The sequence below is a fragment of the Muntiacus reevesi genome, chromosome 18 (genome assembly GCF_963930625.1).
Source record: "Muntiacus reevesi chromosome 18, mMunRee1.1, whole genome shotgun sequence".
Classification (NCBI taxonomy): Eukaryota; Metazoa; Chordata; class Mammalia; order Artiodactyla; family Cervidae; genus Muntiacus; species Muntiacus reevesi.
The window spans coordinates 29,477,230-29,504,980 of NC_089266.1; the positions used below are offsets into that span (position 1 = coordinate 29,477,230).

The 27,751-nt window shown below is 50.3% G+C and overlaps 1 protein-coding gene across 3 annotated transcripts; it reads left to right on the top strand.

The window, feature by feature from the left end:
• Window positions 1-27,751, top strand: PMP22 (peripheral myelin protein 22). 3 transcript variants are annotated; one of them, XM_065910246.1, is made up of 5 exons: window positions 1-153; window positions 4,278-4,394; window positions 5,574-5,673; window positions 20,070-20,210; window positions 26,430-27,751. In XM_065910246.1, exons 2-5 carry the CDS (start codon window positions 4,317-4,319, stop codon window positions 26,591-26,593), a joined length of 483 nt encoding a protein of 160 aa, XP_065766318.1. In that variant the 5' UTR covers window positions 1-153; window positions 4,278-4,316; the 3' UTR covers window positions 26,594-27,751. The 3 variants fall into 3 exon arrangements, with proteins under 3 accessions (XP_065766318.1, XP_065766319.1, XP_065766317.1); XM_065910247.1 differs by lacking the exon at window positions 1-153 and adding an exon at window positions 2,559-2,727 and having other exon boundaries at window positions 4,283-4,394; XM_065910245.1 differs by lacking the exon at window positions 1-153 and adding an exon at window positions 2,560-2,727.

The following is a 27,751-nucleotide window of genomic DNA, read 5'->3' on the forward strand; positions in this document are numbered from 1 at the left end:
CAGGGCGCATTTCGGGGATCCTGGTGGGAAGCAGCAGGACTAGACCTGCCAGCTGCTGGTGTCTCGGCTGCCCTGTCCTGGGAGGGGCCTGCCTGACACGCGTCTGAGTGTGAAGAGAGCCGCGTGGAGGAAGGGGTGACCCTGTTTGGCCCGGTGAGTTGTCTTGGCAGACTGTGCCTCTGGATGGTGTGTGCTCATGATTTACAGAGCACTTGCTGCCCAGCTCCACGCCCTGAAAACCACAGATGGAAAGGATCGCAGGGGAGACAGCGCGTGTGTGTTGGAAATGACCAGAGAATCCCAGGGTTTCTAAAATCCTTGGCTAAGAACTGGATATACACTCTGGCTGGGGAGGCCAGAAGGGCCCTCTGGGAGCACCTAGAAACTCTGGCACATCCAGAGTTGAAGGGAGGAAGGGGACCAGACATGCCTGCCCTGATGGAAAACAGCTCCACGCACACGGCTGGCCGGTGACCTTGGAGTGAAAGCAGGTTGGGGAGAGGCTTCCACTTGTAACGGAGCCCCGCCGGGACCTGGGTGTGGCCAAGCTGGTGACATCGCCCTAGGCGCCGGCATTTGTCTTCCACAGCTGTGAGCTGAGTGGGCAGGAGGCAGGCGAGGGGCAGTGAAGTGACTGATTGACAGGGATGGGTGGGTTCAAATGTCCTGCAGTGTGACTATTGTGTGACCTGGTTAATGACTAAAACCTTGGGTGCAAAGGAAAGGAAGAAATGAGCTATACCTTACCATTTGTGCACTTTTCTAGATGTCTATATTTCATTCAGAAGCTTAGCTGGAAAAAAAGACAAGAAGGGAAGAAAATCCTGAGTAGATATGCTAATATTTATAAAGTGCTTAGAACAGTCCCAGGAACCTGGTGATCATGTCAATGTTGGTTTAATAAATAAAAAGTCTGAATGGCACAAAGGCAGGCAATAATTCCCAGGGCAAATCCAGCTTAGAATATGACCCAGGAGGAAAGTGATCACTCTCATTCATTTAGTTAGTCCTTCTACCTACGAATGTGCTTTCAATCTGGGGGGTGATAAGCGATTTTAGTTTAGGGGGTCGGGCTTTCCTTAAAAGGTTGTTGTGAGGATTAAACGTGAAATAATAATAATAGTAATAGTGACAATTTCTTGGGTACTACTGATCCTTTATTTGGTTCGACACTATGCTATTTCACACACTATCTCTTTTAATCAACACCATAACCCTTTAAAATGGGCATTCTCAGTCCTGTTTGCAGATGAGAAAACTGAAGCACCCCGAACCTCAGCAAACTGACCAAATCCACAGCCAAATCAGGTTTATTTGAGCCTCCATGCCTAACCACTGAACCACACCGCCTCAGAGTCCTGCTAACCCACCTACCATATCACTGTGCAGTGAACAAAAATTTCCCAAGGATTCGTCTTTTTGATCTAAGGATTTGTGAAAGACCATTGTTTGAAGAAATTTTCCAAATTATCTTTGCTTGAAGAATGTATAATTAGCTACCACAGGCAGCTGCTTTCAGATAGTAAAATAAGTAGATGGGGGTATTTGAGTCATTCAGAGCGGTGATGTTCCGTGACACAGAGCCGGGCAGGTGCTGGTGACTTGTGTATGACCTGCTGCGTTGGCAGGCAGACCTGTAACGCCCACCTTCCCTCTCCGCGTTCCTGCATCAAGGCGCGCTCCCAGAGCGTCTTACCCTCTTATCCGGGGCGCACCCACCCTGCGCCCGGAAGGGCTATCCTCTCTCCCCGTGACGCTGGGCGGACCGCCTTCAGCCGGCTATGAATCAGCTGATTTCCCTGGCTGCTCTTCCCCCACCTCAAATGGCCAACTCCCCACCCTGTGGCCGGGGACGCCAGCCCAGACCGGGCACCAAGCCAGCAAACTCGCCTGGAGCGTACCCAGTTGTGGTCTGGATTTGCCCAGCGACCCCCGGACGCGCTGTCCTGCAGTGGGCAGCCTTTTCCCTCCTCCTCCAACTCTCCCCCAAGCAGGCCCGCTAGATCCGTCCCGGGAAGCCGAGGCACCTGGCGCACCGCCTGGGCGCAGACGTGATCGCGCGGGCGGGCTTGGTGCGGGTGAGCCGCGCTAGGACGCCGGGGCAGGCCGGGGGCGCCAGGACTCCAGGGGAGGGATGTCTGTCTGAGCTTAAGTGCCGTCTCCCCCTATCCATGGGAGGGGCATCCAGGCTGGGCCTCCGCGTGGGCGCGGTCCGAATGCGTGCGCCGCAGACCCCGGCGCTGGCCACCCGCGGGGGCAACCTCCGGTCGAGTTTCCCACGTGGGCGGAGGGGCCAGTATATCGGTCAACTCTTGGTCTCGGTAAAGTCAGCGAAGTCAGGGGAAACGGAGGTGAGAAAGCTGCGCGGTCTGCTAGTTTCCAGGATAAGTCCCAGCAGTTTTGCCGTCATCGACTTTCTCCCGGGGCGCAGCGTAAGGCCCAGGCTGTCTCCTGCCCTCCCTCTCTCCCCGCTGCCCTCTCCCCTCCCCGAGTCCCGCCCCCCTGCACACGCTGACCCAGGGACACACCCTTCTGCAGCGACGCAGACAGGGCGTTGTTCCCGTTAAAGGGGAACGCCGGGAGCCTCCCTCCTGCCCCTCGCTTGGCGCGCGTAGCCCCGCAGCGCAGCTGTCTTTGCGGACGCCAGTCGCTGAGCGGACGCACGGAGTGTGTGCCCGAGGCAGCTCTGAGGATCTCTGAGGATCGGGGACAGCTATCCTTTGGGCCGTAAGTGCTTTGGCCGGGAGAGTGGAGGAGACGGAGGAGGAATGTGGGTATCTTCCATCGACGGCGCCAGAACGCGCGGAGCAAGGGGGCTTCGGGCTGGCGCCTTCTCCGATCGCTGGCAGAACACCGCCGGTCTGGCGTCGTTCCTGCGGGGCTTGTAAGGGTCTGGTATGGAGAGCCTGCGGGTCTGGAACCGCCGGGGGCGCGGGAGCTGATGTCTGGATGTGGGGCAGGGGCGGAGGACTTTTCGTCTCGCTGGAGAGTCGCCTACTCGGAGACTCGCTGGCAAAGCAGTCCCTGCGGTGGACATCTTCGGGATACAGGGTCCCCGGGCCCCCCCAATTTCTAGCTACATACCAGTTCTTATTTCTCTTGTCTCCCCCCACTTCCCTCGCCTCCTCGGCATGAGGAGTCACTGAATTTAATTTAAACCTTCTGGGAGACGTCAGAAAACCCTGCTTATTTCCTCTGTACGTTCCAGGGTTTTTTTTTTTTTTTTTTTTTTTTTTTTAAGTGTTGCTGAAGGAGAGTACGGAGGGGCCTGCGACTGGGTACTTTAAACACTGAAGTTATTGAATCGTTGTTTCTAGCCCAAGACTCTGTCCTTCAGCAGTTCCCTAAACGCAGCTCCGTCTTCGCAAACGTGCGGATCCTCCCGCTGATCAGACGCGGGATGTGAGGTGTGGGGTGAGGACCGCACCGCGGCGGATAGAGGAGGTCCTGCCGGCTCCGTGCGGCTGCACTTATTTCTGGGAGGCTCACCCCGTTACCTCCGCCTCTTCTTCGCACGGACACTTGCTCCCCTCCAGCCAGGCCCCTGAGCGCATCGGCCGGACCAGCGCCCGGGGAGGGCAGGAGGCGCCGGCCCCAGCAATTCTCCCGGGCGGTTCTTTCCTCTTCCCTCGACTTTGCGCCTTCTTTCCGGGGCCGCTGGTGTTTTTGCCAAGTGGTGCTGGGGTCGGGGCGGCTCTCCGGCGCGGGCCAAACTTGAGTGGAAACTCAGAGCCTAACGAAATGCGGAGCGCTCTGGGGTCTGAGGACCCGGCTCCCCGCCGCGCGCTCTCCCGCCCGGCACGCCGCTGGTATCCCTGGGCCTCTCGCCGAGACCTAGGCCCCTGCCCCTCGCCCCCACCTCCACTCCACCGGGAGAGCGCTGGCTCTCCCTTATCTGTCCCCGTTCCACAAGCTGGGCCGCCCCCGGAGCGCCCGGGTGGGCGGAGGCGCGCTGCAGCCTCTGCTCGGCACTCTGGAAAAACCTCCCCTCCCGGGGAGACTTCGACGTGCGTCGTGCGTACCGCTTGTTTTGTTCCAAAAGCAAAAGATGTTCGGCCCGGCGGACTGCGGGGCGGGGATGCTGCGGTCGGCTGCTGCCCTCTCTCGGCGGCCGCGGGGCGGGGTGGGCGGGCGGCGAGCCAGGCCCGGGCATTCCGAGCGCAGGACCCTCCCTCCTCCCCTCCCTCCTCCCCTCCCTTCTTCCCTCCCTCCCCCTCTCGCCCCGCTCGGGCCAGTTCGCCCGACCTCACGTCCAATTCGGCTGTGTCTCCCGTCAGACCAGACGGACACTCCGCTGAGCAGAACCCGCCGCCAGAATGCTGCTCCTGCTGCTGGGGATCATCGTCCTCCACGTGGCCGTGCTGGTGCTGCTGTTCGTGTCCACCATCGTCAGCGTGAGTGTCCGGCCGGGCAGTGCGCGCGGGGCGGGGCGCCCGGAGCTCACCCCGAGCTTGGCCTCCGGACCGCGATTCCCGCCGCGCCCCCTCAAGTTTGCAGAGCGCAACTCTCAGACATCCTCGGGCCTTTTGCAGTTTCTGGCAATCCGCGCCTTTTTCAGTAGTTTTTGAGAAAATCAGAGCGGATTCAGGGGAGGGGAGGAAGCAAGCAAGCGCTGGGCTAGATCAGCACGCAGGCCTCTCTTTAAAGCAACTCAGTGCAGATCCAGGGTCCCCCCTACCCCCTTCATGTGATAAGCTTGTTTAGCATTTTTCTTGATGGGGCGGGAGGAGAGGGGGCGGTGGTGGTTGTCCTTGAGGAAGGAAGTGGAGAATGTAGAAAGGTCTGTTTTTTTCTCCAAATGGCATCCATCAGATGGGTGACTTAGTTCATAAAACGGTCTTTAGGACTTGAAACTGGCAAGTTAAAATTGGATTTTCCTTAATGGTTCATCGTCCCAGGTCTGTTTTGTGCTGTGGACAGGGCATCTTCTTAGAAAAAAGCCTTCCCCAGTACAAACAGATCATTGGGATAACTTGCATTACAAAATCAGCAAACATCCAGCTCAGTAGGTTTTAAACTTATTTTCTTAAAAATGAGCCCAGAGTTGGGCAGTCATGCAACTGTGGTCTTAACTTCTTAATATACAAGTCCCAGGTATGATGTTCTTGCTTGGTTCAAAGGTTGAAAAATAATTATTTTGGGGACTGATGCGTTGATTCATCACTTACCCGCATCTTCCGAACGTCTTAACTGTAGGTTGACAGGAAGTACCAATGAGGAAATGAGTTCATGGCATGGGGACTGGCACTCAGGAGATCAGGGGAGGAGAGACAGCTTAGTGCAGGTGTCCTGGCTTAAGTCCATGGCTCCTTCTACTGCCGTACACACCTTGGCACAGAGCAACTCATATCTGTGAGGTTCTTTTCCACTTACAAAGTGCTTTATACTTGGAAAGCCCTGGCCCTCCCCTGGACAAAAGGTTTGGGTCAGAGCACCACCTCCCCCCACCAGAGCACGGTGGGCTCTGGTTGGACAGTGGATGAGGCTGCTCCTTGCCTTACCTTGGTCTTCTCCCTCCCTCTCTCTGTCACTCCTCACTGCCTCCTCTGACTTAATGTATCTGTTCTTTCTAGCAATGGATGGTGGGCAATGGACACGCGACTGACCTCTGGCAAAACTGTAGCACCTCCTCGATGGGCGGTGTCCAGCACTGTTTCTCGTCATCAGCAAATGGTGAGGATGGTTTTTTGTTCCACAAACTTGTCCTGGTCTGTCGGTGACATGCCTCTCTCTCCAGACTTAGAAGCACTTGTTCTTGGAAGACTCAAAAGCTAGAGCGGTGTTGCTGGGCTGGGGTGAGATAGGGTGGCCAGGGGCTGGGAAACCAAGATGAAAGGAGAGGGGCGGTAGCTTCACTGGCTAAGCTGAGATCTCAGGGAATTGTGCATTCTCTCTACGTGGAGAGAAGCCCTAGACCTGCCCGCCTGTTCTGCTCATCACTTAGTGTAATTCTTTTAGTGAGTGAAGACATATGGATGCAGATAAGCAATGATGATGCAAAATCTCAGGCAGATTCTGCTGGGAGTTTTGATCCAACAAGCAAGTTTGGTTTGGTGGTGGAATATCCAGGAGTGCCCTGGGTCTTCCTGGTGCAGTGATGGAGGGGCTGTCCCAGGGATGGATGGGCCCCTTTTGGTCTCCAGTTACAGGACTTCCTTTCTGGGTCCTGGGCCTCAGCGATCCCATTTAGCCATCAGAGCTGTAGAGTGGTTCCTTGTTGCAAGCTGGGGCATTGACACTGTTTGCACACCCCCAAGCCGAGCCCCGGGGTATTTTTACTCTGTCCTTAGCATCTTTGCTTGTGAGATGTTGGAAACCGGGCTTTCTTGGGTTCAGGTTAAAGGGATTATTTGGCAGCGGAAGCACAGTCTTAGATTCTTGCAGTATCCAGAGGGAAGGAGGGCTCAGCAGGGACCTGGGCTCTGTGAATGTAGAGAGGGAGTGGCAAATACGATGCAGTGTTTTTGGTGGCTGGGAAGTGTCTGGTGGCAGTGTGGACCCTGGCGGGGGCCACAGTACCTGGTGTTGAGAAAACAGTGGGCCAGGCTCTTCACAGTCTCGTGGCCCAAAGGATGTGTCCTCAGCCTGGACATGAGGTTTCAGTGTGGCCGCAGCTGCCCCTTGATCAGATATTTCTGTGGAAGATGCTATAGCCAGTGAGAGAAATCATTTCAGATGCAGTTGAACAAAGCAGGCGGGGCAGTGGCCATTGGTTCTGGCTTCTCACAGTCCAGTTTCACTGCTGGACTTTCCTTCTCTGGGCTGTGTACCCAAATTGTCCTTGAAGCATCACCAACCAAACATCTCTAACCTCAGCATAAAGAGAAACTGCTACAAGTACTCAAGGAGGATAGCCAAGCAGTAGAAAACACTGTTTCATGAGTGCTTTCCTGGGGACAAGAAAAGAGAGATCCCAGTCCGTGTGGAAGGGAGCAGTCCTTAATTCTTTTCTCTGAGTCTGTGAAGGATATTGAATTAAAACCACCCTAGAGGCTGCGTGGTGAGTTGGTAGCCAAGTAACTGAAACCCTCAGGAGTGTCTGAGCATGTGGCCGGAGCACTGCTTGGCCCGAAAGCCACAGCATCCGGTGTCTCCTGGGCGAGGTTCCCTGAAAGGTTGAGGATGGGAGGTGCTCTGCTCCCTACTGACACCTGGTGGCCTTGCATGGTGACTCCGCCCACAGGGCTGGCTTTCCCTGAGACCCCGGGTACCCACTCGCACCTCCCCCAAGTGGTGTGTGGCCATGTGGAGTTGGCAGAGGATTCTACACTTACAGGCCCGGAAGGGGCAGTTTTGACAGGCATGTTCCAACCCGATTGGGTTTCAAGAGGGATGAGTCGGCAGAGGAGCAGGGATCTAAATTGTCCTGCAGCAGGGCAGCGATGTTCGTATACTGCTGGCCTGCCTTCTGCATCGGCCACGGTAGGTTAGGAATGGCTACTGTACCGTCCTCCCAGCAGCTACCAAAGAGGCACCAGTGTTGTTTCAATTGGGAACTTCCCATTGCTCAGCTGGCTCTTTGTGTTCAACTTCATCTTCTTGGATTTGCTGACAGTGACCTTGGAGTGTTTCATCTCGGGTCTTTATCCAAATCCACATTGTTGCTTTCCTGGGGCGGGAGTTCTAAGATCCTGCTTCTCCCCTACACCTGCCTTCTCATCTGTCCCAGGAAGGGCATTTTTGAGGAGTTCTGGACAAGCTGTGTTTTTTTGCACTTGAACTTCTAAGTAAGATGTTCCCATTTCAGCTTCTCCGGTGGTCAGTATCTCAGTATCTCTGTTCTTCTAATGGGTCAGCTTGTGTTACAGCCTAAACTCTGATGGATTTGAAGCCATTAGGCCTCCTTTGCCTCTTGGATTGGGTTTAACCATTTCTGTGCCACACAACAGGCAAAAAAAAAGCGTAATTAAGAAAAAAATTAGACTGCTTTTACAGATGAACCCTGTTAGTCATAAACCAGTCACCTTGGTTTGTATTTGCTCTTAGAATGTTTCAAACATACCTTTTATTTAAGTCATTGAAAGTAATTTGTTGTTGATACTTGTTTGTGAAGAATATGTCAGCAAGCTTGTTATGTGAAAATACGTTGATTTACTTGACTTGCTATTTTTTTTGAAGGGGCATGTCTTTGTGTGAGTGGTGCTGGAGCCCTGCACCTCTGCAGGGCTTCATTCTTCTTTTTTTTCTCTTACATGAATGGTGCTTGTTACCACATTGACTGCATGGCAGTCAAACATCTGTGTTACATAGCTGGAAGGAGACATATTAGATTTTCCTTGAACTCCCTCTTTGTATTAGAGTTGGTTTTAGATTTCTTTTTAAATGCCCTCAACTTTGTCTGCTTTTCAATTATCTAAATGCATTTACATACATTTAAAATATAAATCCCTGGCTCTATCCTGATCCTGGCTGCAGGCAGAGGTGAAGGAGGCCAGTGAGGGAATATTTATCATGACCTTGTTTTGAGTGCCTCTTGGCCCAGGGCCTGCAAGGACTTGTAGACTCTGGACTTTGGCCTTGATGGTCCTGAGCTCTGTGAGGAGTCAGGAGATCACTGCGGGGGGATGAAGACAGCACAGGCCAGATGCCCGAGGAGTCGGGGCAGGCAGGCAGAGCCAGAATTCAGTGGAGGAAGTGGAAGGCAGGTCTCCTGTGGGAGGTGAGATATGATCCATCCTCCAAAGGATGGGCAGGATTTACATAAACACAGGCAAGAAGGAGGCAATTCCCTGTTGAGGCAATGACACGACCTAAAGCTAGGGGAAAGGCAGTAGGGGAACGCATTAGATCAATCAGCTAGCATTCTGGTTGGGATTAAGATTGACCCCATAAAACAAAACATCTTTAAATGGTAGTGACTTAAGTAAGATAGCTTATTTCTCTGTCTTTCAAAATAAGTATGGAAATAGGCAGCCTAACATAGATATGGTAATTCCAAGAAACTGTCAGAGCCCTGGGCACTTTCTACCTCATTTTTTTGCCTAATCCTTATGGAGCAGACAGCTGCTACAGTGCCAGCCATTTCATCTCTGCTTCAAGTCACAGAATAGAGAAAGGAAGAAGAGAAGAATGTGTCCCCCTCCCTTTTAATGAAACATCTTCAGATAGACCACACACTTCTGTTTTTGTCTTTTCCTGGAAGTCAGTCACAGAGCCACACCCAGTGTCAAGGGAGGCTGAGCAAGGAGTCATTTGATTTCATGGGACGCATGACTTCTTAATTCACAGAAATTTAATAGCAAGCACCTCCCAGTAAACCTGGCGTGAAACACTTGTCTTCAAGGCTGTGACCACCCCCGGTCCGTACCCAGTCATACTCTGACAATAGCTCTGGTGTGTCCCATGCTGTTTCAGAGTGGAGCCAAATTACTTCAGGATTCTGCAAACAGTCCATCTCTGCCGTGTCCTGGGTCCCCTCAGTAGCACAGTGACCCGTGTTGGCAATCGGATGAGCCTTCGACTTCCTTCTCTTTCTCTCTACTTCCCCAGTCATTAACAGCTTTTACTGTTTCATGACGTCTGTTGAATCCTTGTTTCCTCCCAGTCTGGTCCTCTCTTCTGACCTCCAGACCAGCCTGGCCAGCCACCCACTGGACAGTTCTGCTGGGATGTCTCAGAGGCGTCCCCAAACCAGCCAGCCTCCGTCCTCCTCCACCAAGTCTCCCTCTTTGACAGTTTCCAGTATTTTAGTGGATGCTGTCTCACCGTCCAGTGAGCTTCACACTCGGAGTCTGCCTTGGATGTGTCTCTTCTTGCTCCTCAGAATCGTCCTGGTCCCACTGGTCACTCGTCATCCCCACCCACATCGCACCAGGGCCACTGCAGCAGCCTCCTTACTCCTGATCTTTCTTCATTGTTCCTCCTTTTGTACACTGAATCCAGGGTGATATTTAAAAATACAAACCTTGTCATATCACTCTCAATTTAAAACCTCTCAGAGGTCCCTTTGGTCTCCATCTTCAGGTGAACATCTTTGCTAAGGTCCATATGTCTACCTGAATGATCTGCTCCTGTTAAACCTCACCCCATCTCCTCTTGCCTTCATCTTGGAGTTTCAGCCTTCTCTCACTTCAGTGATCATGAACTTCCTGCCTCAGGATGCCCCCGTCCTCCTTTCTCCCCAGTCTCCTCCCTTCTCTCCTGTGTCCTTTCATGTAGGACTATTCACTGAACACCTGTCTTGCAGAAGATTCCACTGCAGACATTTAGGGTGCCAGTGGATGAGAGCTTCCATTTTACTGAAGATCAGTGAATAAATGATCTGGTAGATCCGTCAATAAATGTGGGTAATCAGGAGGCAGTGATAGGAAGGAGGAGGAGAATAAAACACGGTGATGTGTGGTGAGGGATTGGGGTGGGGAAGGAATGACCTCTTGAGGATGACCAGGAAGGAGTCAGCCACAGGGACATCAGTGGGCAGATTCCAGACAGTGGGACTCCCAAGGAGAAGGTCCCTGGGGTGGGAAGGAGCCTGGCAAAGTTGATGCGCAGAGAACACAGGGGATGGAGAAGCAAGCCAGCCTGCAGGGTCTTCTAGATCCCAGGAAGGACTCTGGGGCATGTGGATGGGGTTCTAAGTTTCATGATTTCATTTACACCTGCTCTGTCTTGTATACATTTCTCAACTGTTCTGTTCCAAGTTGGAGTAACAATCCTGTGCCTTTATAAGGCAGAGTATGTCAGAAATCTTACAGAGTGGAAACCCACCTATCTATTTCCAGCAGTAGCAAGCTCATGGCCAGTAGTGTGTTGTGGGCAGCCTTAGACCAGTCCTTTGGATTGAAAGTCAGAAAACAATAAGCCTGGCCAGTCTCCGGAGCCCCTCGCTGAATTGAGTGCTCTGTGTGTGCTGGGACTGTATCTCCTGTGATTGCCAGGTTTATCTTGTTTATCCGTTTGGTGGCATCGCCATTTCGGCAAGGACGTCAGACCATTTCCTCATCTGTGGCTCAGCTTTTGGTCAACAGTTTTAAAAACACAGGAGGCCCTCTGCACTTAGGGGCTCATGTTTCGCAATTTAGCATCTTTGTGGCTCCTTGGGCTAACCCACAAGCTCTGCCCCAGCAGTGGCTCTGGATTCTACATGCCCTTGCGAGATGTGGAGGTCCTGGCAGGCAAGGGAGGTGCAGGGGTGGGATGAGGCGTCCTGAGGCTGATGTTTCAACCCTTGGAGTCTCTCATCAGATGCCAGCACCCAGGAGTAAATTCAGAGGCTTGTGCAGACCTGTGTCTCACCATTTTGGTGCTGGATGCTCAGTCTTTGCTTTTTAAAAAATGTAAATTGCTTTTCTGGGATTTTACCAGTGTTGAGAAAGCATCCTTTGTAGTTCAAAAGCCGGGATTAGGCATGGGGTGGCTTGAGGGCGTGGATGTTGGCTTTTGGTGCCCAAGAAAAGGATGCCTGGCAGGAAGCCTTCTGATATGCGCTCCTCAGCACACATGTAGATTCTGACGCTTGGCAGGGGCTCTAGAGGTCATCAGACCCATCTGCCTGCCCCATGTCACTCACTTCAGAGCCCCCTGCAATGTACCCATTATATGCTCATCCTACCAGTGATGGGGAACTCACTACCTTTCAAGAGACTCCCTTTCATTTCATAGAGCTAACAGATTGGTCCATTCATCCATTCTTTAACTAGACTGAGCATGTGCTAAGTATGGGGCACTGTTCCAGAAATGGAGCTGATGGAGCTGAACAAGAAATACCAGTCCCTGCCCCAGTGGATGGAGCTCACAGTTACTCGGGGGAGATGGAGGGAAGACAATGAATGAGTCACTGTGGGCAGTGTACAGCGCTTTGCAGGAGATGGCCAGAGCAACGAATAGTAGGTCGCCATTGGGGAGGAAGCAGCTGGTCACGGAAGGCCTCTTCCTGCCAGAGTCATGTGGATGGAGGCTTAAAAGATGGGAGGGACCAGCTGTATGAAGAACCACCGGAGGAACATTCCAGGAGGTACTGGAAAGGGCCAGGTCCTTAGGCAGGGAGGAGTCTGGTGTGTCCACCAGTGCTGGGCTGGCATGACTGAGTGCAAGGCTGCAGGTGGAGAGGACAGGATCTGATGCTGAAAAAGCCAGGCTGGACATACAGAAGGGTCTGGAGCAGAAGGGGGGTGTGATTTGATTTGTGTTTTGAAAATGCATTCTGGCTGATACATTGAGAAGGTACAGTGTCAACAAAGCACTTGGATTTAGGAATCTGTGGCTCAGGGTAGACGTCTGGGATGGACATTCAGATTTGGGGTCTTCGGTGTCTGCAGGAGGGTATTTAATGTCTTCAGGGGAATTGAGAGGAGAGGCAGGAGGAGCAAGGGGTCCAGTGTGAGTCTTGTGACATCTGGTGGCTGATGGGGGCAGGAAGGAGCGGGCAGAAAGGTTGGGGGGAGGGGCCCATGATGTAGAGGGGGCAAACTGCTGTGGGATACTGTCATTAAGATATTACTTAGCTGTGGGACTTCCCTGTGGTCCAGTGGTTGGGCCTCTGAGTGCCCATTGCAGGGAGCATGGGTTTGATCGCTGGTTAGGGAACTAAGATCCCACATGCTGTATGTATGGTACAGCAAATAAAAAAATAAAACAACTTTAAAAAAAGAAAGAAATCACTCAGCTGAGGCCACGTCAGTCCCCTAAATTTTCAGTGGTTTCTGGTTGTCTTCATTCATACCTGGAGAGTTGGACCTCATCCTCAAGGTGTCTAAAATCCCTGTCGTGTCCCTGGAAGCAGTAGTTTTATCTTCCTGGGTCTCCCCTTCTCCAGGTGGTGCTTCCTCCTTGCAGTGACCTTTCTGTTGCTGGTGAGAGTCCTCTGCCCCCCATCCCCACCTATGTTACGTGTTGTCTCTGGACCATAGGTGTTGGCCTCCCGGTGCTGCTCAGCTGCTGGCTCATGGTTGGCCTGGAAGGTAGATGCACAGAGAGCGGGGGCTCTCTCCTGTGGCCACCCCATTAATTCTCCTCCCCACCAGGCTCTGCGGATGCCAAGCCTAAGGAAAGGCTGAAGGATCATTTAACTCCTTAGATTTCAAACATACTTTTGAATTTCCTGGGCTTCCCTGGTGGCTCAGACAGTTGAGAATCTGCCTGCAATGCAGGAGACCCAGGTTCAATCGCTGGGTCAGGAAGATTCCCTGGAGAAGGGAATGGCTACCCACTCCAGTATTCTTGCCTGGGAAATCCCATGGACAGTGGAACCTGGTGAGTTACAGTCCATGGGGTTGCAAAGAGTTGGACACGACTGAGAGACCAACAACACTTGGAACTTCTCAGCACCCCAGTGGATGAGCACCAGGAGTCCCTGCTTTTCTGCACGGGGTCTGCCTCTCACAAGCTGGTTACCTGGGGCAAGTGCCCTCATGGCCTAATAGGGTGACTGTGGAGGCGAGACCTGGGGTGGTTGCCCATCACGTCCCATGCATCCTGAGTCCTCTTCCCATTCAGGATATAATTGTGACATGGGGGGATCTTGAGTGGACACCGCTTTTGAGCTGGGCCTTGGAAATTGGGTAGAACTTTAGTAGGTGTGGGGAGAGAGGAGAGTGCATGGTTTACTGAGCTTGGTAGGCTAGTGGCTCTTAATTTCCATGATGCTTTGGACAGAAGGCCTCTGATTGTTTGCATATGGAGAATGCCTTTTAATCCCAAAGATCCTGAACCCCTCCCTCCACCAGGCATCCCCTTCTTCTCTGTACATCCCCTACCTCCTCTGGGCAATTGAAATGTCTTTCTCCTCTCTTCCTTTCTGAAGTCACTGTCTGTGGCCAGACTCCACATGTTCAAGTGTCTTGACAACACCTACACAAGGAATTCTCTGATCAATCAATTTGGAAAAGACTATTTAAAATCTACTCAGGCTATTCTTTTTAGTGGTAAGACTTTTCAGAACCTTGAGTACCTTATTGTACGTTGCAGTGTCCAAGGAGGGACGTTAATATACTTGACCATGGAAGCCACTTCCTCTGTTTCTGTGTGTGTGTGTGTGTGTGAGTGTGTGTGAGGTGGCTCAGTTGTCTGATTCCTTGCAAGCCCATGGACTATAGCCCACCAGGCTCCTCTATCCATGGGATTTCCCAAGCAATAATACTGGAGTGGGTTGCCATTTCCTTCTTCAGGGGATCTTTCTGACCCAAGGATCAAACTCACATCTCCTGCATTGGCAGGTGGATTCTTCACCACGGCACCACCTGGGAAGCCCTCCATTTTTCTGTTTAATCAACAACAATTTTGGGGGGCACACAGCCTAACCTGACCCTCCTGTCACTAGAGTTTTCCAACCAGGGAATGGAGGAAGCCTGAAATAGCTGGACATTTTCAGTAACCTCGGAACCTCAATGACTATATTATATTCCCTGTTCCAGTCTGAAGACTAGTGGGAATAAGACTGTTGGTGTCAAACCACACCTATAAATTAGACTCTGGAACAAATTCCTCTGCCCACAAGGGCGCCTCTTGGTCAGGAGGGCAGTTAAGAGTGACAGTGTCAGGTGCAGCCTGAGCGCCTGGAACATGAGTTCACTCATCGTCAGCCAGAGGTTTAGCTGGAGTTGAAATGTCACCCAGGATTTGAGTTGAAAGAGCCTCCCGCATGGTCTTCCTCATCCTTGTGAGCTCCCGCCAGGGTCTGTGGGCTGAAAGACCCCATATGGCTTTCCCCTCTGGCTGCATCCTTGTGGGTCCCAGGGAAAGTGAACCTGGGGCGCAGTTTCAGAGCTCCCAGCTGGGTGGGATGGGAAGAAGCTGGAACCCTGGGCAAGGACCACTCAGTCCCTGCTCAGGCTCCTGCCAGTGGGCAAAGCAAACATACAGCAAAGTCCTCCTGGATAGGATGGAGGCTGCTCACAAGTCAGCAGCCTCTGGAATGACATCCATCCCAAGAAGGAAGGAAAGTGGCAATTTGTGGGATGTCAGTGGGGAGGGTGCCAGGTAGGTCAGTGGTAAAGAATCCATCTGCCAATGCAGGAGACATGGGTTTGATCCCTGGCTCAGGCAGATACCTTGGAGAAGGAAATGGCAATTGGCTCCAGTGTTGTTGCCTGGACAATCCCATGGACAGAGAAGCCTGGAGGGCGACAGTCCATGGGGTTGCAAAGAATCAGACACAACTGAGAGACAAAACAACAACAACAACAACAACAGTGGGTAAGGAGGTTAGCGGATGGGTTAGCTGCTTTGAAGACGGCCCAGCATTCTGGACAAGGGCGGCTCTCACTCCCCCAGTGGTGATTCACCCCAATGGCTTCTTCCTCCTGGCTTGGCCTCCCCAGTTCATGCTCTGACTCAACTGCCACTGCCCTTCCTTTCACTCTTGATGGAGTCAGAGAGCTTTTGTGAATTGCCAGAGTGGGACTTGAGGTTGGGGGGGCAGGCACTCGGGTGTGGCTCTAGGCTGGGAGGAAAGGAGGCAGAAGGACGCAGAGGGGCTGGTGCATTGAAGAGGGTTGCAGCCTCCCTGAGCCCTTCGCTTGCCGGCTTGTTGGCCCTGGGCTAAGAATACAGCTGAGGGGGCAGATGTATTTCCTTCATAGCTTAGCTGCTGCGGTGGTAGGAATCTGACCTTTGGTCATTGGGCATCTCCAGCTTTCCCTTCTGTGGCAGGGAGCAGGTCTCTGCTGGCCGCCACAGCCTAGCCCACGTCAGAAAGCTGTCAGCAACCCTATTACCTGACAGGCTCATCAGAACAGCAGGTCTGCGAGGAATTCGGGGGTTTTTAATTCCCGGGCTCGGCACCAACGTTGGAGGTTAAAACGCTGTCACTGGGCATTCCATAGATAGTTGCCGGGCACTGAGCAAGGCCTGGAGAATGACCGTGGGTGCTGGTCATGGGCTCTGCTAATGACCCTGAACTTGCAATTTGAGAGAATAGAGTATCACTGCCCTGGGGCTTGGGTAGAAGTTCAGATTCGCCACCTGGCCTGTTGGCCTCACATTAATTTGACTTTGTATAAAACAGGACTGCAGTGGACAGCATTTTCCTCTGCATCCCAGTCTCTCCACTCTAATCACTGCTTTCCGTACACTGGATGTATTTGGCTATGGCAGAGGTTGGCGTCTGATGCAAAGAGCCGACTCATTGGAAAAGACCCTGATGCTGGGAAAGATTGAAGGCAGAAAGAGAAGAGGGTAGCAGAGGATGAGATGGTTGGATGGCATCACTGACTCAGTGGACATGAACTTGAGCAAACTCTGGGAGACAGTGAAGAATAGGGAAGCTTGGTGTGCTGCAGGGGGTCACAAAGTTGGACATGACTTAGTAACTGGTCAGCAGCAACAGAGGTTGGCAAGCAGATCCAGTGGGGTCCACTGCCTGATTGTGTAGATAAGATTTTATTAAGGTGAACAGGCCACACCCACTCATTTACATATTGAACGAGGCTGATTTTGTGCTAAGATGGCAAACTTTAGCAGTTGCCATGGAAACCATATGACCTGAGAAGCCTAAACTATAGTTTGACCCTTCACAGATAATTTGCCAACCTCTGTGCTGAAGCTCTCATAAGAACTTGTATCAGAATTGTATTGAAATGGGCTCTGCTCTCAAGTGGCATTCTGATTGGCACCCTATAATGGCTTATATGGACACAGTTGTCCACCTTATTCCTTGGTGTGGCGCAGATAAAGATACCCTCAGGACCCCCTCCCCACTCTCCACCATAGTCTACAGATACTAATTTACTCTGCTCCTGAGCTCAGCCTTTTAATGGGGTTATTTGTATTGTACAGAGCTTTTATATCAACATTCTTATTTGATCATTACAGTCCTCTGAGGTAGTTGGTCCCTCCTCTTAGCCAGTTAAGCAGGGGGTACCCAGGCCTGTTTTGATGGAGCACATGGCCTAGCCTGGCTGGGGCCACAGCCTGTAGGTTTAAGGTACATACTGTCAGTAGAATTCCTTGCTGCAGAAAGGTTTACTTCTCATCTTGGTTTCTTTATCCAAGGGATTATCCGAAATAGTCTTTTAACATTTCCAAATTTATTTTGGCTGGTTTATTTTGAATTTCTACTTTCTGTTTTTCTTTAGTTATATTTACATCCTGTGTGCTTTCTTTTGAGATTTATTGAGGTATTTTTTGTTGTTGCCTACTGCATAGTTGGTAAGACTATCCCATGTGTGTTTGAAGATTCTATCATCATCACTATAGAGATATATAAAATAATGTATATCTTATCACATTTTTGATCTACTTGATTTACCTATTCTGAGAGAGGTATGCCGAAGTCTCCCCCTGTGCTTGTAGCTGTATCAGTTTCATCTTATACTTCAGTCATTTGTTGCTTTATATTTTTTCCAGGTCACACTGTGCACAGAGGTTTATGACTTTTGTTTCTTTATGATAAACTGGAAATACCATGAAATATCCTATGAAATATCCCTCTTTGGCCATCTTCATCTTTTTCAGTTTGAATTCCAGTTGTCTGATGCTATTATTACTATATCTTTTTGTTAATATTTGCCTGGTGCCTCTTTTAAAAAATGTTTTAACTTTTAGCTGTTGTTGGTTTTAGGTATATCTCTCTTATCAGACTCTAGATAGGAATTACATAATTCAGGATGGAATTCTACATCTTATAATGATTTACATTACTGTGACTGATAATATAGTTGCATTTATCCTACTTTCATCATGTATGTGTGTTATTTATTGTGCTTCAGGTTGAAAACTTTATTCTTCAACTCTGTATTCCCAGAACTCAAAACAGTAGATTTGTAGCCAAGGCCCACTGAATAAAAACTTCCTTGATTCCTTAACTCTGATTTGATTAGAGAACTAACTTATGGAAAATTAACTCAGTTGTAATGAAGTTGGCATTAAAATTCAAGTTCCTGGTAAAAGAAGTTTTGAGAAGAATTTAGTGACATTGTTAAATTTAAGAGACTTTTCCTATTGATGGAGTTTTAACTTGTATGATTTTGAGTTTTCTCTAAATGTGAGGCCTGGCAGAAGTTTCTGTTATTAATGAGAGTGGAGGTAGAGACTAAGTAAAAGATCGCAGAGAAAGAAATCTAGGATGTTGCCTGTACTAACCGTGCACCTTCTGAGGGTGTGCCTTGAAGGACATTCCCCTTGATCTCTGTTTTAGTTCTGTGCTTAGTTCTAGATTTATTTTTGTGGCTCAGATTTCTTTATGCTTCCAGCTTCACCTACCAGACTGGTGGATAATTGCTTCATTCAAAACGTAGAGACTTCCCTGGTGGTCCAGTGGCTAAGACTCCATGCTCCCAGTGCGGGATGCCTGGGTTTGATCCTTGGACAGGGAACGAGATCCCACGTCCTGCAGCTGAAGATCCCACATACTGCAATGAAGATCCCAGTGCAACCAAATAAATAAATTAAAATAAATATTAAAAAGATAATATTATTGCGGCAGTAGCTTTGTTGCAGACTGCTCCTCCAGAAGAACCACTGCACTGGGTGTGAGTGAGTGAGTGAGTGATAGTCACTCAGAGTGAAGGTCACTCTATTATGTCCAACTGTTTGCGACCCCATGGACTGTAACCCATCAGGCTCCTCTGTCCATGGAATTCTCCAGGCAAGGATACGGAGTTGGTTGCCATTTCCTTCTCCAACTATACTGGGTGGAGTGGTTCAATGAGAGATATAAAAATGAAGTCAGGATGGCTCACAGCCCATTAGATATCCTTTTCTAACCTTAATTGACAAAGAAATTGCAAAGATTAAAAAAAGCATATGGTCCATCAAGGTAGAAAGAACACCAGCCTAGAACCAAGGGCCTCCCAACCTTGGCCATGCCAATGGGGCTCATTCGAACATCTCCGGAAATCTCTCTCAGTACAAAGGGCCTCGGTTAGCTGATCCCACAGGCTTCTTCCAACTCTAAAATGCTTCCAAAAGATTCTTCCAATCTTCCACGAAACTCTAGTCATGGTTGACCTAATCAGCATCCTTAAAATTCTTCTATGAACTACTTGCAACTCAAACCAGGGTCATCTTCATGAGGTACTGATGAAAAGCCATCCAGATTTCACACTTTTTTCTACTGTGCTAAGCATAGGCATGTATTTTTCTAAGCCACTGCACATTAGGCTGTTCCTGACTGTGGAGGAGCAGACACTGGGTCTTCTCTAACTGATCTTCCTTGTTTAGAGCAGCACCCACCCCCAGGATTCTTTGCACTTGGAAGGAGGGAGGCAGGAAGGAAGGATGACAAGGACCCTGGAGCTCTCCAGGGGGAACCTGGCGGGTTCCTGTCTCTGATGCCAAACCCAGGTTTTTGCCTCTTGTCGGTTTCTTCTGGAATTGACATTCATTTGTAGTAGATGGTGAACTACAGAGTTCTCTTCCTTGCCTGAATTTCAGTTGGACACTTGGAGATTTGATCTAAGGCTGGTGGTTCAGCTAAGATAAGGAAGTGTCATCTGTGCTCCTATCTGATGACCAGCTTGAGCGCTGACTGCTCTGAGATGAGCTGGGAACAGACACAGTGTAGCTGAGCGAGTGGTTCATAGCTAAATAAAGCATACTCTTCCCATCAGCATCTTCTTCCAACTTTCTGCAAAATTAGTCTTGGCTCCAACGTCATTTTCTTCGTCCCAGCCGTCCACAGGATCTCTCTGACTCCTTGGGGGATGCTGACATTTTGAACGGTGGTTTGGAACTATTCTCAGAATCCAGGGGCTCAAAGAAGCCCTTCAAACCCCTTGAGGACAGAGAGAGAGAGGAGGCAGAGGGCAGGGTTCAGAGCCCCTTGAACACACGCATATCTGTGTAAGTAACTCTTTTGGTTAAAAGACTAGAAGGAAATTTAATATATTTTAACTTGATTTTAGCTCCTTGCCGTGGGACTGAGTATTTTCATACAGCCTTTTCTTAAAATGTCTACAATTAAACATGTATTAATACCTCTTTTTTTTTTTTCCTCCAAAAGAAAGCATGAACTAAAGAATGACTTTTGAGAGTGGGAAAATGAATAGCTTGAGTTTCATTCAGAAGAGGGCAGCTGTTCCTGCCTGGGGGTGGGTGTGGCTTTCTGCTGCCCAGGCCACGCCCCATGGCAGAGCCCCGCCCCCCTGGCTGGCCAGGGCTGCCTTTTCCTAACCCCGTGTCTCCTCCCCTAGAATGGCTGCAGTCTGTCCAGGCCACCATGATCCTGTCCGTCATCTTCAGCGTTTTGTCTCTGTTCCTGTTCTTCTGCCAGCTCTTCACCCTCACCAAGGGCGGCCGGTTCTACATCACTGGGGTCTTCCAGATCCTCGCTGGTAAGTTGGAGAGAACAAGTCCCCGTGGGGGCTGGGCTCCCCAAAACTGCAGGCAGGATGGTCAGTCAGGGGGGCGTGGCTCCAGAATGACTGACGTGCGTGAGTCCCCCCTGGATGGATTTCATACTGCACAGGGGTGTGTGTGGGTGTGAATCTGGGAACTCTCCATGGAAAGGGGTGCATGGGGAATAGGACTTAGGGGCTCTGGAAGGAGGGTCCCTAACCATGGGAAGGAGCTACAATCCAGGGTGCATCCTTGGAGGTAAATGTTGAGAGTGTCCATAGAGCAGAGGCCAGTCTTGAGGCTGGATTTCTGTAGCTCACATTGTGTGCCCTGGGAAGCACCCCTGCTCCAGTGTGGAAATGGCCCGGATGTACTGCCCAGATTGCTCTAGGGTACGTGTCTCCCTCTCTAAGCGGTGGTGGAGCCACCCGCCAAATCTTTCTCTCCTTTACTCCAGCCCCTGGAGTCCACTGGGCTCCTGTTTACTGGCATCTTCCTTTTGTGTAACATGTAATGCACGGTCAGTTCCAGACATGGGGCCCTAGCACCAAGGTCTGCTCTGCCCCCTCCCTGAACTGCCTCGAGCAACCCCCTTCGCACAAGTTATTCACACGGTCTGTGTGCAGAGCCCTAGATGTGACGCCTTCCCGCTCTTGTCTCTGGATACTGGCCCTTCTCTCGCTTTGTTGCCTCTTATCCTTCTGTCCATCAATGACCAGCTGACTGAGTCCTCAGGGCACCAGAGAGACATAGGAGGTGGATGTGGTGGATTCTGTAGTCCAGGCTAATAACCCACAAACCCCGTATGTGCTGGAGTACATCTGGGGACTGTGAAGTATTCTCAATTCTGACACTTGATTGGGCAGTGGGTAGCATCTCTTGTTTAGTTGCTGGATCCCAAGCAGTCATTGGAGGGTTGAAAAGAGCCCACATGTCCTAGATGAATGGATGGGTGGACAGGCAGAGCTCATGGCTTATGCAGGGTTGTATTACAAGACACAGCCTGAAGTTGGACATCGATGACCCTTTTCTAGAAGACAGTCCCTTTTCCTGGAAAAAGGAAGTAAACTAGGAAACTGCTTCTCCTCAGATCCCTAAATACAGCAGGTCAATGTGCACAGTTTAGAATTTCAAAATCAAATAGAGCTTGGCTAGTTGCACAGGTTTCATTATACCAGCTAAGCTTCTCAGGTGTTGCCAGTGTTATTAAATTACTAATTCTGCCGTAAGAAATCATTTCTGGGGATGTTAGGAGCAGTGACCATCAGTCACCCCATTTCCAGAAGTAACAGAGAACTAGGATGTATTCTGGGATTTCTTTTTTGGCTCCCTATTTACCGTTTGATATCAGAGGTGATCATCTCCTTTGTATCAGTGACTGTGTCCTCAAGAAAAAGGGACACAGACTTAGGAAGCAGAAGTTTCATAAAATATTTATATTTGCTCTATACACTCTTGTTATGTTACTGATAAATAAGCTGAGAGTAGGAGAGGCTACATGAAAGTGCAGCTCATGCAAGGACACTTCCTCCCCACTTCCTCCCATCCCACATAGAATGAATATATTTAGAGATTCAGGATCCACTTCAGTTTTTAATGGACACAACATCCAAGGCAGAAACTGCTTTTTATGTGATCTTTCATTGAACCTGATTGACCAGGGAAGATAAGTTCAAATCTACATTCTTTTTGATCTCCAAGTTCCCAAACATCTGTGATGAATGAGTCCATGTGTCAGAACTGATGAGTAGTCAGACTGAAAACATCAGATGGAGTGAACTTACTACTGTTGAAGGGACATCTCAAGGCAGGGAGTATGTTATCTTTTTTCCTCTGAGGTATTTTAGCTTAAAATTCTCTAACAATGTCTTTTTAGCAAGGTCATTTTCAGTCAAAACTAGAGTCCAGAGATGAGTACTTCCTTGCAGCCCGAAGACTCTTAGGCATTGAGTTTTTCTAATTTAAAGTTTATTTACTCATTCCTATTTGTTTCACCATTTGGATTCTTCTCCAAACTCAGTCCAAGCTGTTCGGTACTCTGCCACGAAAACCTCTGAATTTAGAAGCACTTGATTTGTTTTTGCATTATCCCTTCCAAATCTAGCTTCTTATCTCTCATGAGACTTCATTTCGGTTATTGGTTTGTCAGCTTAGCAGTCCATCTGTGAATAGGAAGTTACTGAATTAGAAATATTGATCCAGAATAGCAGTTGTACTCTATACGTCTAAGAGTGTTCTGTGTTTGTTCCTTCCGGGCAGAAGAATGCGAGAGCTGGTCTAAGAAACTTCAGCTCTCTAGAATGTTGCATTTGAACTTGCTGAATCATCTTTCCACTCTAGTTGGGATCTAAGAGAGTGGGGACTTCCCTTAGAGATTTCGTGACTTTCAGCATCTGACAACCCTGCTCTTGTGTGTTTCTCATCTCATGATCGAAAGGATCCAGTAACTAGGGAGATTGCGGACAGTGACTACAGTCATGCAATTAAAGGATGCTTGCTCATTGGAAGGAAAGCTATGACAAACCTAGACAGCATATTAAAAGGCAAAGACATCACTTTGCCGACCAAGGTCCATCTAGTCAAAGCTATGGCTTTTCCAGTAGTCATGTATGGATGTGAAAGTTGGACCATAAAGAAGGCTGAGCGCCAAAGAATTGATGCTGCTGAACTATGATGCTGGTGAAGACTCTTGAGAGTCCCTTGGACTGCAAGGAGACCAAACCAGTTAATCCTAAAGGAAATCAACCCTGAATATTCATTGGAAGGACTGATGCTGATGCTGAAGCTGAAGCTCCAATACTTTGGCAACCTGATGTGAAGAACTGACTCATTTGAAAAGACCCTGATACTGGGAATGAGATGGTTGGATGACATCACCAAGTCAATGGACATGAATTTGAGCAAACTCCAGGAGACAGTGAAGAACAGAGGAGCCTGGCATGCTGCACTCTATGGGATTGCAAAGAATTGGACACGACTGAGTGAACAACAACAGCAACAAACTAGGGAGACAGTTCGGGGAGGGTTGTTGGTGATAAAGGCTGGTGATAGCCCGAGAAATTACCCCTAAATATCAAGGAACAAATCAGAAAAGCAAAAACAGCCAAGCAGTAAACAAAAAGAAGAGTAGAATGGAGTGAGGAAGGAAGGAAAGTAGGAAGTAGGTCCACAGTCGTGGGGTGCGGTCCACAGGCAGGTCGGCCACTGTAGGCAAGGTCCACTTAGGGCAGGGCAGGTGCTTCTTCAAACACTGCAACCTGTTGAGTGGAAGCCCTCAGAATCCGCTGAGCATCCCTGGGGCTGTGCAGCTGGAGGGTTTCTGTGGAGCTTCCTGTTGGAGGGCCTGGCTATGTGGACTCCAGACATGCACGTGAGTGTGCAGGGAAGGCAGGTGAAAGGTGTGTGGAGCTCTTCCGCTGGCTGCAGACCTGGGAGCCGTCTCTGCCTGGCACTGCCTGTCTTGCTGCATCATCCCTTCTCCACTTATAATAAGCTGAGAGTCTCACCTGTAAGAACTGTCTTTCCTTGATTACATATTTCTCAGTTTGGCTGTTTCCTGGAGACGTTTTGAGAGGCACCCTGTCATCCTTTTTGGTGCTTCTCAATCTTAGCTGCACATCAGAATCACATTTTTTTTTAAAGAGGATGCTTTTTAAAAGGAATTTCCAGGGGGCTCAATGATAAAGAATCTGCCTTTCAATGCAGGAGATGTAGATTTGATCCCTAGGTTGGGAAGATCCCCTGGAGGAGAAAATGGCTGCCCATTCCAGTATTCTTGCCTGGAGAATCCCACGGGCAGGGGTGCGTGGCAGACTACAGTCCAAGGGGTCGCAATGAGTCGGACACAACTTAGCTACTAAACAGCAACAAAAGGGCATTTAGAATAAAAACCCAGGGCCGTTTCTGTTCTGAGTGGTTTGAAGTTGGAGACCACGTTTAGAAACGCTGGTTCTGGGTGACTCATCCCAGCTGTCGTCCTGGCCGGGCCAAGATGGGCATCTAGTAAGGCTGGGGGGTGATATGTGAGGCTTCAGGGGTCACTCGGAGGCTGAGAGTGGAAGGAGGGACAGCGGTTTATCTATTCCACGGGAACCTTCATAAATGCATCACCACCTACTGGCAGCTGAGAACTTCCCCCTTACGGGGGAAGTGTTTGACTTTTCAGGATTCGTGTATGGCACTGGCTGCTCTGTATTCCAGGGCTCGTCTGTTGCTTTGCACACAGACAGCCTCGTAATGATATATTCCCTAAAATATCAGTCTCCCGACAACAATAATTAACAAGTGTGTCTCTTCTTGTTGGCTTTGCAAGTGCATTAACTTATGGCTTCTTGAAGCGAAGCACAAATTCTTTTACTTCTGAGATTCTCCCAGGGTGGATGTCATATAATTAAGCCATCGACTCAGTCACTGCACTTGTGCGTCCTGTTTCTCTCCCCCCCCAGGTCACAGATGGAGTGTTTTCCCTTTGCTGTTTTCTGTTTGCTGGGGAATTCTGGGCCCAACTGGTCCGCACAGGTGTCATGGCATTTCTCCATGCTGGGTGGACATGGGCCCCATCCGGAAGCCCTGCCAAGGGGGTGGGCACCGTCCTACCCTTCAGATGCTCTGTTTAGACCTCCCTCTCCCTAGGTCAGGCCTCCCCTTTGAGAGCTCTGCCCTCATTAGGAAGTTAGACAATGAATTAGTACACTGTTGAGGTGAGCCATAGACCTCAAGGCAAAGACAGTGTGTCTCCAGCAGGTCGACACTGCAGTTCCCCTCCATGACAATTCACCAGCTATGACATCCCCATGGACTCAGCTGTCTTTGCATCTCCCGGGCTTTCAGGATGTAGAAGGTCCTGGAGCTGACCCCCTGCGGTCCCAGGCCTGCTGTGTGGCTCTCTCAAGGGGTGGGGGGGGCAATGCAGTGGGAGTCTCCTCTCTCAGACTTGCAGAAGGACAGTCTTATCGGGGCGCTGAACGTGACACATTCCCACCTCTGCACTTTGTTCAGACAGAGCCACAGTGTCCAGTGAAATAGCCCAAATAGCAGTGAGGTTAGATGTAGGTGGTCCGGCCTAGGGGGCCCTGGACCCACAGGCATCCCACATGCTTGCTGGACTCATAATAGAGTCACTCAGAGCCTGTCAAAGCCCCTGTGTTCAGGAGCGGACAGAGTGGCCTTTGTGCTGCTGGGGCTGGGGTGCTGACCTCACTGGACCCCTCCCCGCAGGGATGCTGACCGTCCTCGTGGGCAGGGACCGTCACGCTGGAACTTGCCTGCTGCGTGAGGTCCCAGGTGGAGGTTTTTCTTGTCCATCCCACCCCAGAGGCTGCATGGTCAATGAAACAGGGGTGGTCTGACCAGCCTGCCCATCTGAGACCTCCTTGCCTTCATCTGGGCTGTAGACCAACCTTGGGGGACTTTGGAGAGTCGAAAGGGACCCAGCGCCATGAAGCTTGTCCGTGACGGCCTCCTCTCTTGGCTGTGTCCTTCCTCTTGCGTTCCTCCCCCACCACCCTATTCCTCCCCACGTGTTCCTCTGTCTGCCTAGCGGTGCTCACGGACGTTGTTGCTCTGTCTCTGATGTAGTGATTCTGCCAAGGGGGTCAGCACAGCCTTCTGCCCTGTGCTTGGCGTGAGTCCCACTCAGATAACGATAAAGTGTCGCTTTCCGTGGTTTCAGAGACTCCTACCACCCATCTGTGGAGCGCTTCCCAGCTTCCAGGGGCTCCACAGTCAGCCATCCTTGCAAAGAGATGGATGGGCATCTCTTGCCACCTGAATTCTCGCTGGTGCCCTCATGTTCACTGGCCACGGGTGACAGTTAAGGGAGATGAGGCAGGAGGGAGGCTGAGGGGCCCGTGACCTGGGTCAGGCGGACTGGACGCAGAGAGAGACTGTTTCCTGGTTCCTGTACCTTCCTGTTCCTCCTCGCAGTTCTGGGTCTGGTGGCAGATTCCTGCGTGAGATGGACTTACCTTCTCTCCCTGCAGCCTACATCCTTCCCCCTAAGAAAGAGAGAGGGGTGCCCTGGTGTGTGTGTGTGTGTGTGTGTGTGTGTGTGTGTGTGTGGTGTGTGTGTGCAAGGGTGAGGTGAGCTGGAGTCTGGGAGAAGAGCAGAGTGGGTGGGGGAGGTGCCCGGGGTCTTGGGGAGTCTGGGTTGGGGGTGGCACAGGGTCCCTGCCCCATGACCCCTCCCGCTCCTAACTGGTCCCCCTCCTTCCCAGGTCTGTGCGTGATGAGTGCGGCGTCCATCTACACGGTCCGGCACCCGGAATGGCATTCCACCTCGGACAACTCCTACGGCTTCGCCTACATCCTGGCCTGGGTGGCCTTCCCCCTGGCGCTTCTCAGCGGTGTCATCTATGTGATCTTGCGGAAGCGTGAATGAGGCCCGGGGATGGGACGGCCGAGGCTCTGAGCTCATGTGGGGAGGGAGGAAGCAAACCAGAAGCCAGGAAAACAAACAAAAAAACGAGCTAGCCAAAAAACCCAAACTCAAACCAAACCAAACATAAAGCAGTGCGGGGGGTGGGGGGGTGGTTAGTGTTGATTGAAGATGTATATAATATCGACGGTTTATAAAACCTATTTATAACACTTTTTACATATATGTACATAGTATTGTTTGCTTTACGTGTTGACCATCAGCCTTGGGTTGAACCTTAAAGTAGCTAAGGAACTTGACATCCTAACCATATAATCAAGCTGTTTTTTTTTTTTTTTTTCGTTTTTCTTTGTTTGTTTTGCCCAGAAAGAAAGTAAGCCCATCAACGCCCCTTCCCCTTCATCTGAAAGAAGTTACCTCCCTCCCACTCCACCTCATTTAGAAAACCAAAGTGTGGGTAGAAACCCTGAATGGCCCGAAGCCTTTAACTGTGGGTGGCCCGCTGTGTGACACAGACATGTGCTGCCCATGCCTCTGTATGCAGCCTTACCTGCACTCAGCAAAACCCCCAAACTGGAGCCCTCGGAGGATCGCGGCTTGTGGCCTTGGAATCCTTGCCCTGGAGAGGGCGAGGTGGCCCAGTCACGCGTCTAGGTTAGAATCGGTGACAACAAACCTACCAAGTGGTGCTATGTATTTACCATTCCTTACGATCACTAATCATCTAAACGCCTCACTGGAAAATTCAATTAACAATTTTACAACATAAAGTCGAACGGAGACCTGAATAATTGTGTGTAATATAAATGGTTTATAACCGCTTTTGTACCTGGCTAGGCTGCTATTATTACTATAATACATAACTGCGCACCGCCTTTATCACGCCCACATTTCCTTATGGTCGGAGCATCCGGACAAGCTTCTAGACCCCCTGGGACGATGGGATCCCAGGATGCAGCGGAGTCTAGACTGTCCTCTGCCTCCAAGGACTGTCTGGCAATGACTCGTACTGGCCACCAACTGTAGATGTATATACGGGGCCCTTCTGATGCCAAGACTCCAGACCTTGTTTTTTCCCTCTTTTTTGCTTTGCTTTTTCTGATTTTATACCAACTGTGTGGACTAAGATGCATTAAAATAAACATCAGAGTAACTCACTGA